Raw genomic sequence first — 17,016 nt, 5'->3', positions numbered from 1 at the left:
TAATTTTTTATTCCCATTGACACCAGGACATTTTCTACTTCCACTGGTCACAGTCTGGCCCCCCCAAGGTCTGAAGAATCATAAACTGGCCCTTAGTTTAGAAGGTTTAGAGACCCCTTTTTTTTTAATCATATCAGCCTATGTTTTGGAATGCATTTGCTTTTGTTTTTACCTTTTTATAAACACTGGCATAGAGTATAGTCATGGCTTATCTTAACCCTTTAGTCGCCATGTGTGTTTGACAGTAAAAGGATAAAGGTTTTTTTGCTTGGGTGTTTTTTTTTTTTTCTCCTCATTAATCTTTTGGCATGCTAGGTATATGCAGAAAACCTGTGTTTATCATACATCCCAGGACATAGGGTATCTTCATCTTCTTTTATGATGGGGTTATGCTGCCACCTTCCGGTGACTGGACACTGGCAAAAAAGGCAGGAAATCCCCTCTTAGGTATAACCCCTTCCTGTATGGCAAGGCTTCAGTTTTTTACTAGTGTCTTAAGTGATGGTCATGTATGTGCAGTTTCTGTATGAAAATGTAGCTATCTTCTCTATGGATTCATCTGGGATTAGGAGACTGGATTTTTCCAGATCCTTCTCCCAAGGCTTTTCTACACTCCGTGGAATGGTACCAAGACCTCGATTTGATCATGGGGTGGCAACCTATAATGTTGCTGGATAGATCTGTACTCTGTGGAACGGGACCCTGCTCAATGATATATTTCCTTGTGAACCGGCAGGGTGCTGTACAGGTCCTGGGTGATGATCCCCAGCTGGGGAGTTTAGCCCACATAGACCCTTGTTGCCTTACCGACTGTAAAAGATTAAGATTGGACTGCCTAGGAATTCTTGCAGCATATTCAGTGCTTTGGGACATCCCGACCAAAATGGAGAGAAGGGTACTCTGTCCTGGGATGTATGCTGAAGAAAATGCGATTTTTTTTTTTTTTTTTTTTTTTTTTTTTTTTTTTTTTTTTTTTTTTTTTTTTTTTTTTTTTTTTTAAATCTGTAAAATCCTTTTTTTTTTAAAATTCATCACAGACAGCAATCCCTGCCCTCTGACTTTGTGGGTGAAGGCTTACTACAAAAACTGAAGCTTTACCTTACATGTAGGAGTTATGCCTAAAAGAGAATACCCGTCTCTTTTTTTTGGCCAGTGTCAACATAATCCTATTGTAACAGATATGAAGATGCTCTCTGATGTAATGCAAAAAAAAAGGATTTTACAGGACTTGGTAAAGGTCCTCCAGTAAATCTGGCTGAAATGTTGCTTTTCCCAGTATAAGATGAAGGTCTCTACAAAGCATGTAAAGGTAGGAATGTCTCCCGTTGTTGCATATTACTGAAGACGGTGGGTAAAGGAGGGATGCCATGTCTGTAATGTGGGGGAGAGGGAGGGATATTGTGCTCATAACAGCTTCTGTGCACTGATACTGTAAGTTGGGATATTAATTGGAACAACTTGATTGTTTTGTTCCCCAACCTATCCTTGCTGTTTTGCCACGGGAGCAATTATAGTATAGAAATATATACTTGGTTTTTAGTAGGTTTGTAACATGGCACTTTCATTATATTCAGGTGCAGTGCATACTGTATCTACCAGGGTCTTGTTGAAGAAACCAAGCAAACTGATATTTTACTTTTTAATCAATATTTATTTAACATTGCTACAGAGCTGGCAGGAATTAGATGCCACTAATCTGAAACAGAATTTAATTGGAAAGGCCATTGCTGTTCAATCAAAGGTTGTTTCCTGTAGTGTAATTGATTGTTTGGAAGAAAAAGCCACTTTGCTATGCCAGTAGAGCCTTTAGGTACAGTTCACCTGTGGATTTGTTTGTAAACAGAATTATCCTGACATTTTCCTAAATGGTAATGGTCAATCTTTGTCTTAGAATTCATTCAGCTCGCCAAGAATTTTGAGGATTTTCGGAGAAAATGGCAAAAAACGGAGCATGAACTGGTGAAAAACCGAGAGCTGCTGATGAAGACCGAGACGGAGCGCAGTGCTCTGGAAGTAAAGCTGAAGCATGCTCGCAATCAGGTTGATGTGGAGATTAAAAGAAGGCAGCGTGCAGAGGCAGAGTGTGAGAAACTGGTGAGATGGCTGTACTTAAGGGACTGTCGTTTGCAGTGAATGAAAATGAATGTGTAAAACCTGAGCATATGATGGGGGGGAAAAAAAGTTAACATGACTGTCACTTTTTTTGTTTCTGAAAGAAAGGTCTCTGCAAAATAAAGGGTTAAAGTAGTACTAAAGTCCAATATGGAATTGGTCTTGCACAGTACAACAATTTTGATTCTTTCATAAATGGTAGAAAAAAAAAATGAATTGTTCAGATGTTATTCACCCGCATCCTTCCCCTTCCTGTGCAGCGCTTCCCTGAATTTCCAGATAGGGAGCAAACCAATTAGCTCAGTAACATTCATTCACTTTATCACAACTACACCCCCCATCATGTATAGTATCAGCATGCATGTGTACCTGGCTTTGAGAAACGGATTGTTGATTTGAAGATGCTGCCCTGTAGTCTTCCCCATCAACAAGCAAATTACGGTAGCTACAGATGGACTTGTAGGAAGCATTCACCCTGAAATCGGACTGTAGGACCAGGGCAAAAGAGACCAGGATAAACAGGAGCAAAGAAAAACCTGATAAAGTAACGAGTGGCTTACATTGTATGTTATAACATCTGCAGTAGAGATTGCTAAAAAAAAAACAAAATTGTGCTTTAATTCCTACCCCTCTCACACCGTTGATATGGTCTCTGCTGGCTGAAAACGTCAGGGTGTATCTGATGTCTGGTCCTCCTGCTCACTTTGCTTCCTACAGGCATGTTACTGCAAAAACATAGTTGAAGGAGACTTTTGTTTCAGAAATGTTGTTTGAATGCAGTCTGTCACATCGGCCTCATGTTAGGGAAGCACAAAATACTGGATGAGATGCAAACATGGCTGACTTTCACAAAAAAAGGGATTTTCATACAGATAAAGCTGCTAACCTTTCTGGATCTACATATTATTTTTAAATATGGATTTAGCTGAAAGTAGAACTATAGGCAAACGTTTTTCTTTTTTTTTTCTTTTTCTAGTTTAGATCGAGTAATGGCGGGTTATAACCTCTGTCAGGTTTTTTTTTTTTTTTTTTTTGGTCACTGTGTCCTGATGCAAAGATTTCCCTTCACTTTCTGTCCCAGAGCCAAACAGGAAGTGAGAGGAAATCCCTGTCAAATAAAGGAATTCCCTGGGGACCCCCAGATCATCAGAACTAGTGTCCCCATTGGAAGATTTCCCCTGTATTACTTTTCTGGGGACAACCAAAAATGTTGGCTTTTCTTTACCCAAATTCACTTTTCCCACTTCACATTCAATAATAATGGTAGGAGAAATGCAGAGGGTGAATCTCTGTAACAGGTGCACAGACACAACAAAAACCTGACGGGTGTTCTACCATCTCCACTCTATCCAAAACTAAAAAAATTAGTGTTGCCTTTTAGTTGTACTTTACACCCCGGTCACATCAAAGTTGATTTTGAAATCGTGCGACTTACAGTGAAGTCGCACGATTTCAAAGTCGGGTGAGATGCCGATTTGAGGTCCGATTTGCAAGACATCTGCAAATTGCACCAAAAGTAATTCATGCACTATTTTATAAATTAGTGCGGCCTTGACCAAGTCGGAACTGCACCGATATGACCGCTTTAATAGCAGACAATAGGGTGCGACTTGCAAATCGCATGCCAGGTAGCACCCAATGTGACTGGGGTACCTTTTTTTTTTTTTTTTTTTTTTTTTTTGCTTCTGCATTATTTTTCATTTACTTGAAAGGTTTCCGACAGATTTATTGGGTTTTTGTTTTGGATTTTTTTTTCCCTCTTTTCCCTCCATTGCATCCAGTTAGAAAAGCTCCCTTAAACATAAAATAAAGCACTTTATTTCTAGTTGCTATGTGACAATGCAAACCGTTTTTGTTTCAGAATCTGAAACACAAATTTGGAGTATTTGGCCTTTGTTTATCATACAGCTGATTTTAAGACTGACTTGCTCCCTTTTACTTTTTTTTTATCAGGAGCGTCAGATTCAGTTAATAAGAGAGCTGCTGATGTGTGATCCCTCTGGCAGCATCCAGCTCAGCGAACAGCAGAGGAGTGCTTTAGCCTTCCTTAATAACAGAACTCATATGTCTACTGATGGCAATGGAACTAGACGGTAAGACTAAACTTGGAGTAATAAATACTTCACTGACTTGTAACCCTACTATTTGCCACATTATTTGTTGCCATACATTTTGTAAAAAGAGTGACTTGAGAAACTACAGCTGTAACACGTCTGTGTATACAAGGGGTAGGCAACCTTTGCAAGGTGGAGATCTATCTGGTCAACATTGAAGAGATCAAAGATCACCAGGGTGCCGCACCCCTATTTCTTTAAGAAATTAACTAGTAAGCCCCCAATAAGAAGCAAAGACGGCATAAAGAAAACTTATAAAAATGTTATAAAACTAATGTCACTGTAGAAATATAGCTACCTTTAAAATTTCATTATGAAAGCAGAACATCTGGTACTGCAGGCTGAATTTTTTTTTTTTTTCTGACTAGTTTCAGGACTAGCTGTCTGCTCTGATTTCTGGCCAGTATAAGTAGTATGTAGGGCAGTGTTCAGGGCGCAGTAGTAGGCAGGGCAGTGTACAGGGGTTAGTGGGTCAGACGTTAAGGCAAAGGCCAGGGTCAGGAGAGCACCATACTGAGGGGTCGGGAGGGCATGGTGCTGGTAGATCAGGAGGGTACAATACTGGAGGGCCAGGAGTGCATGGGGTTTAGGAGGGCATGGTACTGGGGGTCAGGAGGATATGTTATTGGGGGGGGAGGGGGTTAGGAGGGCAGGGTACTTTGGGCTCAGGAGGTTTTGGTACTGGTGGGGGTCAGGAGGGCACGGCGCAGGGAGGTCAGGAGCATATTGTGTTGGGGAATCAGGAAGACCAATAAGATCATTCTTGATACAGAGTGGCACTGATCCCTGCTGGCCCACCATTTATTAAAACAATCGCATGTAAATCCACTTGTGCTTGAATAAAAGTTTGCAATTTACATGTAGTTTTGGCAGAGGAGTTGGTGTATCCAGCTTGGAGGATGGAATGACTCTGTGCCCAGTTCCAAAGACAAAAGTGACACTATGGGCACATGTCCTTTGGAGGAGGTTCTGCTGTACTTGTCGACCTAAAAAACTTCTCCTTTACAATGTGCTTCCACCATCCACCAGTGCTGTAAGGAACATAAACTGCACTCACCAGATACTGGTGAATTGCACGCCTTTTAGGGATCCCTTCTTTTCAGTCTCCAGGACTCCACACCACCACATAGGGCTTTAAGTTTTCCTTCCACTCCCTCCCGATTTAGCCTTCCAAACCAGCAAAAACATATATAGCGTAATACTGCTAATAACCTCATACACTGCCGTGGAGCTGGTTTGGAAGGCTAAATCGGGAGGGAGTGGAAGGAAAACTTAAACTCTGTATATTAACCCGATTTAATGCTGACCATATGCATATATATGACCATGGGCTTTAACACTGCACTGCCACATATACATATGGCCAGTGTTCCCTACTTGTGCTAAGTGTGTGCTTGCATGGTGCATTGGGAGCCAGTAGGGTGGCCAGCCACAGTAGTCACATGACTGGGAAGTCCATGTAGTGCCTCCAGTGCTATACACTGAGAGCCGACTACCGATGGTTAGAAATTGTTAAAAGTATATAACCAAAGGCAAAACCTCCTTCCTTTTCTTTTTCTTTTTTTTTTTTTTTTTCTTCCCCCCCCCCAGATAGAGTGGAGTTGGATTAGAACACCTGGTTGGGTTTTTATTGTTGTCTGGACTCCTGATATGGATTTTCACCCTCATTTGTTAGGTTTACCATTATCACCAAAAGACTGAAAGTGAAAGAAAACTGGAGCCTGTCTCTAAAGCAGGAATAGAGGGGAAATCTTTCAGTAGGGACACTAGTTCTGGTGACAACCAGGAGTTTCCTCACTCTTGAGGGACTTCCTCTCACTTTGTTTTCAGCTATGGGACAGGAAGTAAAGGAAAATCTCACCATTGGGACACAGATGGCATAAAGGTATAGGGGCTATAGCCCTGCCATTTAGTTCTGCTTTAGTACACTAAACATATCTGTCCCTAAATGTCTATATAAACCTCCAATAACTAGAACGGTAAGAATGTTTGTTTTTATGATTGATTTATTCCTATTTATGATGTGTGAATGGCAACAGATAACAGTGTGAGTTTCTTGCAAAGGTGGAATACACTTTAAAAGAGACTTCTGCAGTTTTGCACACTTGAAAAATGTATCTTGGATTATTATACAAATTTGCATTAGATTACTAAACTTTAGAAATGTTCCTTTTTTTTTTTTTTCTTCCCCCTTAGGTTATCTACGATAGACGAATCTGGCTCTATCCTGTCTGACATCAGTTTTGACAAGACAGAGGATTCTTTGGTAATGAGCTCACTGTAGAGAAAGATGCAGGCTCTTAAAATCTTAATGGGAATTATAAAAACTGTAAGAACTGTACATTTTGTAGGTCATTCTGTAATGACCAGGCAGCTAATTACTGAAGAACTGACATTCTGCTTTATTCAGGAGACTGCTACAAAACTCCAATGAAGGCACCTAAATGAAAGCTTTACCGTATTACCAGTGACATGTACATTTTATGCTAATTTGGCTGTTTCAGTTCTTAAAAATTACAACCAATTGTAGCCATTAGATTTAACCTAGATAGTGTTAACCCTTTCCTTCAGTTGTATGGCTTCCTATTTGAGACACCTACAGTATACGATTTGTCAGCAGTCAAAGGTTTGAACAAATCCTTTAGTAAGAAGCTTTATTACCTGCCATTATTGGCCACCTTCTAAAATTCATTCTTTTATAAATCACTGGCCTAGAAAAAGTATGCGGCCAGTGAAGTCAGAACACCTGATTTATGTACTTTTTCAATGTCGGTGACAAAAATTATTGATAACTCGTGATACCCACGTAGCTATTTTTATGACAGGAGCACAATGGCAGTCTGTATATTTCTGCAACATTTGTGGTTGTATACAAATAGATCTATAAGAAGTGATAGAAGGCTAGGGCCACATATAACAACCTGTATTCTTAAGTGTACAATAAACTCGAATATGCTCATGGCAAACATTTCTTGAAAACGGGGCTCTTTTGGTTTGTATTTATTTTTGCTTTGTGTGTGTATTTTTATATTTTAGCGTGTGTACTGTATATATTGCAGTTTTTTTTTTTCCTCTCAAGCCTTTCCCTATTCTCCCAGTCAGATGCCTAATGCTTACCTATTCATAAAATACTTTAGTGATGTGTCACTGGGGTAAAATTGTATGTGATCACACCATAAGAGTTTGGTGAAGGTCAGTGTCCATACTTGATTCTGTAGTTTGTAGGTTTTGGCAATCTGCTTATTGAGTGTGTAGGGAATGATGAGAGGGGGATTGCATGTATACAGCTGGGGTTCGGGACCATTATCAATCTAATTTAAAAATGCAAATTGTTCTAGAAATATTGGCGTAACCGCGTGCTGGGGGTTCAAGTAGACCATACCTCCTGTATGTATTGACACTGCCTTCCTTTTTATGAACAGATGTAGTGTTTAATGGATGTAAATATGCAAAGTGGTAATTTCCTGCTTGTAATTTTTTTTTTTTTATTCAAGGACTGGGATTCATCTCTAGTGAGAAATGTGAGGCTGAAGAAAAGAGAAAAACGGGTATGGAGATCTTCAATGAGAGTTCATGCACTTGGCAAAAATAATACAGTAACCTTACTGAGATTTTCTTTCTTTATTGTAGCGCTCTTCTAGGCAGCAAGTGGAAGGTCCTCCTGTTCCAACAAAGCGAACGCGTTCATTTGGATTAGCTGTTGATCCGGTTAGTCAGACATGAACTTTGCAGTTAATTGTGTGTGTGTGTGTTGGTGCTTTTATTGATTATTAAAGTGTTTGCTAAACCCACAACAGTAAAATCAGTCTGTATATGCAGTAACACATGCTTGTTATACGCACTGTGGAACCTAAGGGGTCAATCCTCCACATTGTGTAAAAAGGCTGTTTGATCCTGTCTTCTCTGATCCTCCCCTTCTTCCAGTCCCCAATCCATCTGCTGATAGTACAGAGCCCTAGGAGGCACTCTGCATATATTCTGGTGTGTATTGCTAGGGGTTTTTTTTTTTTTTTGAGAGTACATGTGATCAGCACAATGCCAATCCGCACTGTCCAGACAGGGTCAGGGGTCATGCAGCCTCATAGGACAGTGAGAGGGAAAATGAATACTCCTCCAAGCTTTAACCAGTGCTCGGCTGGACACTGATAGAAGTCACATAACTGCTGTATACTGCTGAGAAAAGGTATTTAGCAGAATCTATTTACTAGAAAAAAAATTGTCTTTCCATGTTCTGTTGTCTGTGCAAGGCCAGATATAGTGAATGCAGGATCATGGGTTTAGTAACACTTTAACTGAAGATGCCATAGCATTTACAGTGTGATACTCGCCCTCTGTAGATGCTTTAAACATTTGATATATTGGTACTGTTGATTTTTCGAGAATTGGGGTGTTTTTTTGGGGTTAGACTGACGGAGTGTCAGCTGACTGCATAGAATCTAATAAAAGAAAAAAGCTTTTATACTTTGTGTAACTGTTAGGCATAAAATGATTGAAAACACAACATTTGGGCTAACTAATGTCTGTAGCCACCTGAAACCAAAAATGTTACATACCCCGTACGTATAGTCTGTTAGGTCTGCATCCAGGATTTTACACGTGCAAGTTTTAGACAAGTGCTGGTGTAAACACTCGTATAGCAACATAAAGCCATGCATTTCCATTGGAGGCTGTAAGCTGCATCTGTGGCTACCTTATGCTCCGTGTACACTGCACACCCTCTTGTATTCATGTGCATGAAACCAAAGCAGCTGATTGCACATGGTGTGAGTCCTTAAAGTGTTTATAAAGCTTTTTGTTTCTGATAGTACAGAGCCCTAGGAGGCACTCTGCATATACTCTGGTGTGTATTGCTAGGGTTTTTTTCTTTTCTTCTTGGAGAGTAAGTGTTACTATGAAAAAAAAAAACAAGAACATGTTATACGTACCTTGGATGGATTTGCACAGAGTAGCCCCAATCCTCCTGCCTGTCCTTTGGGGCTCCACTATCTCCCCCCTCCCCCACCAACCAAGTACCCCCATAACAAACCACTTGGAGACACTCGTGTGCTGTTTCCCATGTCCAGCTCTGTGTGTCCATAAGACACACATAATAGGGTTTGGCCCCGCCCTCTACATCTCGTGACTTGCTCTGACAACATTGGCAATGGCTCCTGATGCTGTATCTGAGTTAATGAGGAGCAAGAGAGCCTTGACTCTCCTGCACATTGTTGGATTGAGATTGGGCTCACGTATGTATTTAGGGGCTGCGGGGAAAGCTGCATGCAGGTTTTCCCCCAACCCCCCCCTAGCATTTCTGGCCATGGCCATCTTTAGTAAGAGCAGATGATTCATGTAGCATTTATTTCCTAAAATTCATCTGCCCTTAGCTCAGGTATGCAGGCAGGAGGGTGTGCTTAGCTGAGAAAACACCCTCCTAAAGACTCCTGGGATGTATGACCTGATTTGCATAGACCTGGAAACCAGAAAGTAACTGAAGAAATATTTAAAAAAAAAAAAAGTTTAAAACCAGTAGATATGATATACTTTCCTATCTATTTATTAATGTTAGCAGGATAAGGATTAAAAATAGCTCATGTTGCTTGAGAGTAAAGTTTCACTTTATATTTCACCAAGAACTAGATGCATGTTTGAATATTTCTTTCTTGCATGCCCCAGGCATGCTCCAATCTATCGCTCTATACATCTACACTAATGCACAAGATATGTAGAAGAAAAATTTGTTCTATAAGCTTTTTAATTAAAAAGTTAAAATTGATTCAAAACCATTTTATAGTCCCCCTTGAGATCAAATTGCATCAGTGCATTGTTATACTTGGTATTACATTTTTACATCTTATATAGGCCAATGAGTCCATAATAACTAAAACGACAGTGACCGTTCCAAACAATGGAGGTGTTATTGAAGCCGTGTCAACCATTGAGGCTGTGCCATACTATACACGCAGCCGCAAGACTGGTGAGTTTGTGTTTATTTTTTATGTGTGTGAGATTGATGCATACATGGTTTATAATAGCTGTAATTCCTTCTATCAGCTCAATTGCAGCCATGGAGTAGTGACTCTAGTTTGATGAGACCAATTGATGAGAGACATGAGGCTGACTGCTGTAGAACTCCACAGCATCAAGGAATAAGACTTCATGAATTTGTCTCTAAAACAGTGAGTGTAATTCAAAATAAACTTTAATTCTTCTGTTCTGCCTTTCCTGTCCATAAAACGTAATCTTCCAATCTTAGGTAATAAAACCAGAATCATGTGTTCCCTGTGGAAAGAGAATCAAATTTGGGAAATTGTCCTTGAAGTGTCGGGACTGCCGAGTTGTGGCCCACCCAGAGTGCCGGGAGCGCTGCCCTCTTCCATGCATCCCTACATCAGGGAACACTCCAGTCCGTATCGGAGAGGTAGAACCCTTTCAAATATTTGTCATGTCTATTTTCAGGACTGTCTGCTTAAAACTCTAGGCAAACTCAACATCACTTTTGTGAATTAAAACTGATTGAGTTTAATTCTCCTATCCTGTCAACTTTATCAAATTTTTATATGAATTTGTAGATTGTAGTCGTGATTGTTTAAACATCAGTTCGCTAACCAGTTTTCTGTTTTGTAGGGCACTCTTGCTGACTTTGTTCCATCAACTTCCCCAATGATACCCTCAATAGTTGTTCACTGTGTCAGTGAAATTGAGCAGCGGGGACTTCATGAGGTAAGGTGTACTGTGTCAGTGCATTGAAAGGCAACCTACTGTGTATGCTTTAAAAAATTTTCTGTGAGCAGCATACTTGCATATTTCTGCAACTGTTTGTTTTGTTAGGCAGGCAGTGTGCATTTGGAGCCGTGCTCCCACGCGGCTGTCAACGAAAAACACCTGTGCATCCCCATGCAGGCTATAGTACACCCATATGAATGAGTCCTTTAAAGCAGTAGTAAACTCAGCTTGTTTACACCTACAGGCATGCCTATAATAAGACTTACCTGAAGGCACAGTAAATATCTCCTAAACAGTACACGTTTAGCAGATATTTACTTTGGTAGCAGCAGGTGATGTCACAAACGCATGTGCACTGCACTCTCAATAGGTGGCATGCTGTCCATTGAGAGTGCTCTGCATCGGCCATGACTCCCATGCACATGTGCAGGAGTGATGTCATCGCGGCTCAGCCGTTCAAATAGCTGGAGCCTGCGAACCTGAATGAAGGATCGGGTGAAGATGGAAGCCCTATCAGCACGCAACTGGAGGGCTTCGTTCTAAGTTTTCCATAATGTGATGCATACTTGCACATATTATGCTCTTCATTTGCAGGGGGAATTTTGTTTTTTTTAATTTCCTGTGGTTTTCTACCGCTTTTAAGAGGAATGAGGGTTTCTTCCTGTACTCCTTTTTAAAGTTTCTGGTTGCATAGGGGGTTATTTACTAAAATGGCATGATGCAGAATATGGTGCAGCTCTGCACAGAAATCAATCAGCTTCCAGATTTTGTCAAAATCTAATTGAACAAGCTAAAGTTAGATGCTGATTTCTGTGCACAGCTGCACCAGATTTAGTATATCTATCCCATAGGCTCATGGCATGTTTTCAATTCTTTTAGTCGCTGACCTGAAGCTAGTATGACAATATGGCGGTTGGTTGGCTGTTCAGCACAATTAAGGGCCATTCACACTAATTTTACAGTAACAAATGAAAAGTGGTGTGTTGCTTTTCTATTTGACTGATTTATTTTTTAGAGCGGTAGTAAACTCAAAAATAAAAAAACTCCCCTGTAAGGCAATATTATTATGTTCTAGTATGCATCGCATACTAGCACATTGTGAAATGCTTACCTTAGAAGGAAGTCCTCCAGCGGTGATCTGACACCACTGACAGGGCTTTCATCTTCCCCTGGTTTTCCTTCTGGGTTCACGAGTGCCAGCTGTCTGACTGGTCAAGCCACAATGTCACTCCCGCACATGCACACGGGAGTCTCAGGCCATGGCACAGTGCTCTGAAGGAATGGCATGAGTATGCCGTTCCTTCACAACGTATGCTCCAGCTGCCAAAAACAGCAAATATGTCCTAAACGGTGCACGTTTAGGAGATATTCATTTTACCTACAAGTAAGCTTTATTATATTTATTTATTAGATTTATTATAAGTTTCCCTGTAGGTAAAACTCATAAAGCGGACTGTACTACAGCTTTAATGGCATCCTAACACTCCTAGGCAATGGGTAGGTGTAAACCCTCTAGTAGTGGTAGGCTGCTTTAACATACTCAAGTATCGCACTTTACCATAGCATGTTAGGTGTTGATGGGCCCCTAACTCAGGAATTAATGGAGAAAAGTATTTAGAATGCAACCGTTTCAACTTCAAAAAGTATAATAAAAGGTTTGTATGCCCTAATCATTCTTCCAGTACAAAACTAATGATTTCAGGTGCAGGTCGTCTGTAAATAAACACTGCAAACATTTGACTTGTAACCCGTGTATTGATTGATACTGGACAGATACTGCTGATCCACGCTGAGTAGTAGCTTTAGTGTTAGATTTTGTGCATGTTTAAACAACTTGTCTGTGTATAATATGATCACCCCCCCCTTTTTTCCCCCCCCCACCTTCTTAGACTGGTCTATACAGAATTTCTGGCTGTGATCGTACAGTTAAAGATTTAAAGGAAAAGTTTCTGAGAGGGAAGAGTGTTCCTTTACTCAGTAAAGTGGATGACATTCATGCAGTGTGTGGTTTTCTCAAAGACTTTCTTCGCAACTTGAAGGAGCCATTGCTCACTTTCCGTCTCAATAAACTCTTCATGAATGCAGCTGGTGCGTATTCTATTCTTCTTTTTTTTTTTTTTTTTTTTTTTTTCTTGTATTCTGTTTGTTTCTGGCAGCTGAATCAGTATAACCATTTTTTTAGTATAGGATTATTCACATGCACAGTTTGTGGTCTGTTAGAGTTCCGAAATAGAGTTTGCAGATCCCAGACCTGATAGATAAACTGGTCTAAGGGTTTTCCCTTTTTTTTTTTTTTTCCCCTCTCTCCCCCCTTCTCCAGAAATTTCAGATGATGATAACAGCATTGCTGCTATTTATCAAGCAGTTGATGAACTTCCTGCAGCCAACAGAGATACTTTAGCTTTCCTAATGATGCATCTTCAAAGGTTAGTAAAAATGCACATTTTTACATCTCTCTTGATACTCCATACATTTTTTTTTATTTTTACTGTATGCATTTATGCAACGCTGTCTGTGCTCTGCAGAGTGTCCGACAGTCCAGACTGTAAGATGGGTGTGATCAATCTATCTAAGGTGTTTGGCCCTACTCTGGTGGGTCATGCAGTCTCTGATCCTGACCCTATGACAATACTACAAGATACGAAACGACAACCAAAGGTATGACTCTGAGAACGTCAGCCTAGAGGAAGCACAGTGTATGTTCTGTGAGCACATCTTCTGAGTTGTTTAATGTGCATTTCACATTTTTCAGATCTTAACGTATGTTTGTCTGTCTTCTTAACCACTTCCAGTCCGGACACTTTTACCCCCTTCCTGTCCAGGCCAATTTTCAGCTTTCAGTGCTATCACACTTTGAATGACAATTGCACGGTCATGCAACACTGTACCCCTATTAATTTTTCAGCATTTGTTTGAGACAGATAAAGTTTTATTTTGGTGGTATTTATTCACCACTGGGATTTTTATTTTTTTTTTGCTATGTAAATTAAAAGTCCACAAATGTTGAAAAAAAATTTTTCTTATACAATTTTGCAAATAAATAGTATTTCAGCATAAATCTTGGCCAAAATTTATTCCGTTATATTTTTAGTAAAAAACAAATAACCCAAATTAGTTTATAACCAAAAAGTTGTTTTTAATTTTTAAACATTTTTGTTTTACATATTTATATATTTTTTTTTTTTGCATACTGTCACCCTAGCAGTACAGTGTCACCATGGTGACACTGTACTACTTGGGGGGTGATGAAGATTTTTTTTTTTTTTTTTTACACTGATTGCTTTTACACCCATAAAGGATGTAAAAGCAAAAACTTCTCCTTCTCTATAGCTGCATTCTTACAGCCATTGAGAACTACTGAGTGAGCTGTGATTGGTCACAGCTTGTCACATGGTACAAGGCTGTTGTGAATAGCCTTGTACCATGTGACCTCTGTGATCATTCCCAGATTTCACACCTAGTAAGCAATGATGTCACAAGTGACATCTTGCTTACTACTCTGCATGTGATCACTGATTGGCCAATCAGTGATCACATGATCAGGACCTTGTACAGAGGTCCCGTCCGACGATCGGTGTTCCACTGTGTCCGGAGGACACAGCGGGCATCGGATTTCGCGGTTCTGCGCTCCCAGGGAGCGCGCACAAGCAGGGGGCGGGGAGGCCATTTATAGACAGCCACCCGACCCTGCACTGCCACCGTCCGGCCGTTTATATGCAACGACCGGACGGGAGGTGGTTAAATAGTAGCAAAAGGGTGCCCATTCCAGAACAGGAAAGTGGGATATTACAACTATCCCACACTTGTCTTCGCTTCAGTGTGTGGCAGGAATTGTTGAAGTGACTTGAAAAGCAGCTTGTGTGTGCAGCATGTCCCTCTTTTCGAAGGGATTTCCTCCTCACTTTCTGTTTTGGCTATGGAGCAGCAAGTGAAGAGAAATCTTCCCTTTGGCACACAGATGGTAAAAATGACAGGGGTCATAGCCCTTCCTTGCTCTATTCAAAATGGGGGAAAAAAACAAAAGTTTAGCCTTTAGTTACACTTTAAGGAGAGTGATTTATAGAACAACCAATAGAGCAAGCTCTGCAGTTGCTTAGCTTCCCTTTGCTTGAAAACTGTTGAGGTAAAATATTGACGAAATTGAGACTGAATAGTTTTTGTCTGACTTGAGCTTGTGTTATTAGGAGCACAACCACTGTGCAACACTGAGATTATATGTAGCTAGAAATTATAGCTGTCTTATAAACCTGTTACTGCATAAATGTTTCAAAACCCAGTTCAATGAAAAAGCTGATCTTTTTATATGCAGGTTTAAAAAAAAAAAAATCTTGATAATGCACTAAATGGCAAGCATATGTGTTGCTGATGAGCTTTGCTATATTTTTATCTTAGGTAGTGGAACGTTTGATGTCGTTACCAGCAGACTACTGGAACCAGTTCATGATGGTGGAAAACATAGACCCATCTCACATAATTGAAAATACAAATATTTTTAGCACTCCTCAGACTCCTGATGTGAAAGGTAAGCTTACAAATATAAAACTCTTGTTAAAACCCATAACTTATTTTCTTACTAACGTCATTAGATTAGCTGCGTGCTACAACCCCTGTGTCTTTGGTAAAGTCCTTGGGTGTTACTGTGTCTGGCTTCACTAAAGATGTTGGATGTTTGCTAAAGGAGTTCAGTAATATCGTGTCTGCAGCTTCACTGCATGCATTAATTGGGTGCTACTGTCCCTGTGACTTTGCTAATGAATGAGGGTACTGCCATCCCTGTGACTTCACTAAAGGAGTTGTTTTGCAATCCCCTTACTAGAAACATGTTAAATGCAACTCTATCTTCATTTTGTAAGCTTGATATTGGAAAGGCTGTCTGAAAAAGCCAGCTAGTTGTTGGAAGCATCCTTTGTGCGCAATGGCTAGACATCTGTGTCACAGGTGTACACCTACTACCGCAATCCTGTGACCCAGATTCAGCCAAGAGCGGGCTGACATCAGAGCCGGTCCAGGCTCTGCAGGGATCCCCATTAACTTGGATATTATTGATTGTGTGGGGGTATTTGAATGCAAGCCTTTTCTTCCACTTTAAGTATTATTAATGTCCATCCTTATGTCAAATTGTGTGTATGTATGTGAGCTGCGCTCAGTCTGGTATTCCATCTGGTTAACTAGTAAACCTACATAATGTACTTTGGAGATGTGGCTTCTGGCTTTGTTTTTTCTCTTTCTTTAGCAACAAATCTTTGCATCTGTTTTTTGTTCTCATAAAAGAAATAGTTCTTCCTTCTGATGGTTTAGTGTAAATACCCATCACTTGTGCTTTCTCCCAACACACACTTATATGATCCCTGGCTTCTGTTTTTACTAATTATTGAGGTTATTGATTTTATACTGTTACCCATAATCCATTTACTATTTATTTTTGTTATTTCTTTCAGTGAGCATGTTAGGACCTCTGACAACACCTGAGCAGCAGATCAGCAAAACTCCTTCCTCAAGTTCGCTTTCCCAGATGGTTAAATCTACCCTTAGCAAAAACACACCAAAGTAAGTACCAAAGTTATCAGTAGTCTAGACAGCCAGATGACGAGAGAGATATATATATATATATATATATATTTTTTTTTTTTTCTGATGACGACCTGCCCTTCTGAAAAAGCTAGTTGACCTGACATTAAAATGACACTAAACAGTATCTTTTTTCCTAACTATACATACACATCCACTACTTAATGGCCCCATAATCTATATGCATAGTCTGGCTAAAAAAAGACAAAAGTCCATCCAGTTCAACCCAAAAAAAGTTATAATGCTATACCCACAGTTTATCCAGAGGAAGGCAACCCCCCCAAAGCAGGATCCAATTTGCTCCTGCAGGGGAAAAAATTCCCTCCAGATCATCCGAGAGGCAATCGGATATTCCTTGGATCAACTTTACTTATAAATGTTATATCCAGCTTTATTCTGTGTATCTAAGAAATAATCCAGGCCTTTTTTGAAGCACTCCACTGAGCTGGCCAGAACCAACTCTTCAGGGAGTCTATTCCACATTTTCACAGCTCTTACTGTGAAGAAACCTTTCCAT

The 17,016-nt window shown here is 40.1% G+C and overlaps 1 protein-coding gene across 1 annotated transcript in view; it reads left to right on the top strand.

Moving 5' to 3' along the window:
- Positions 1–17,016, top strand: part of RACGAP1 (Rac GTPase activating protein 1) — a 39,973-nt gene that overhangs the window by 14,109 nt on the left and 8,848 nt on the right. The window contains exons 3-16 of the mRNA XM_089687316.1: positions 1,892–2,094; positions 4,066–4,205; positions 6,423–6,492; positions 7,721–7,774; positions 7,857–7,934; positions 10,068–10,182; positions 10,260–10,384; positions 10,462–10,626; positions 10,833–10,928; positions 12,821–13,019; positions 13,252–13,357; positions 13,457–13,589; positions 15,324–15,453; positions 16,370–16,478. Of these exons, the coding sequence (XP_089543442.1) occupies positions 1,892–2,094; positions 4,066–4,205; positions 6,423–6,492; positions 7,721–7,774; positions 7,857–7,934; positions 10,068–10,182; positions 10,260–10,384; positions 10,462–10,626; positions 10,833–10,928; positions 12,821–13,019; positions 13,252–13,357; positions 13,457–13,589; positions 15,324–15,453; positions 16,370–16,478 (1,723 nt within the window). The remainder of the gene's footprint in view (positions 1–1,891; positions 2,095–4,065; positions 4,206–6,422; positions 6,493–7,720; positions 7,775–7,856; positions 7,935–10,067; positions 10,183–10,259; positions 10,385–10,461; positions 10,627–10,832; positions 10,929–12,820; positions 13,020–13,251; positions 13,358–13,456; positions 13,590–15,323; positions 15,454–16,369; positions 16,479–17,016) is intronic.

Source organism: Staurois parvus, unplaced genomic scaffold (assembly GCF_062004578.1).
Source record: "Staurois parvus isolate SC_StPar_1 unplaced genomic scaffold, SC_StPar_1.0 ptg000422l, whole genome shotgun sequence".
NCBI lineage: Eukaryota > Metazoa > Chordata > Amphibia > Anura > Ranidae > Staurois > Staurois parvus.
Note: the sequence above shows the minus strand (reverse complement) of the source record. Positions and strands in the feature narration are given on the sequence as shown.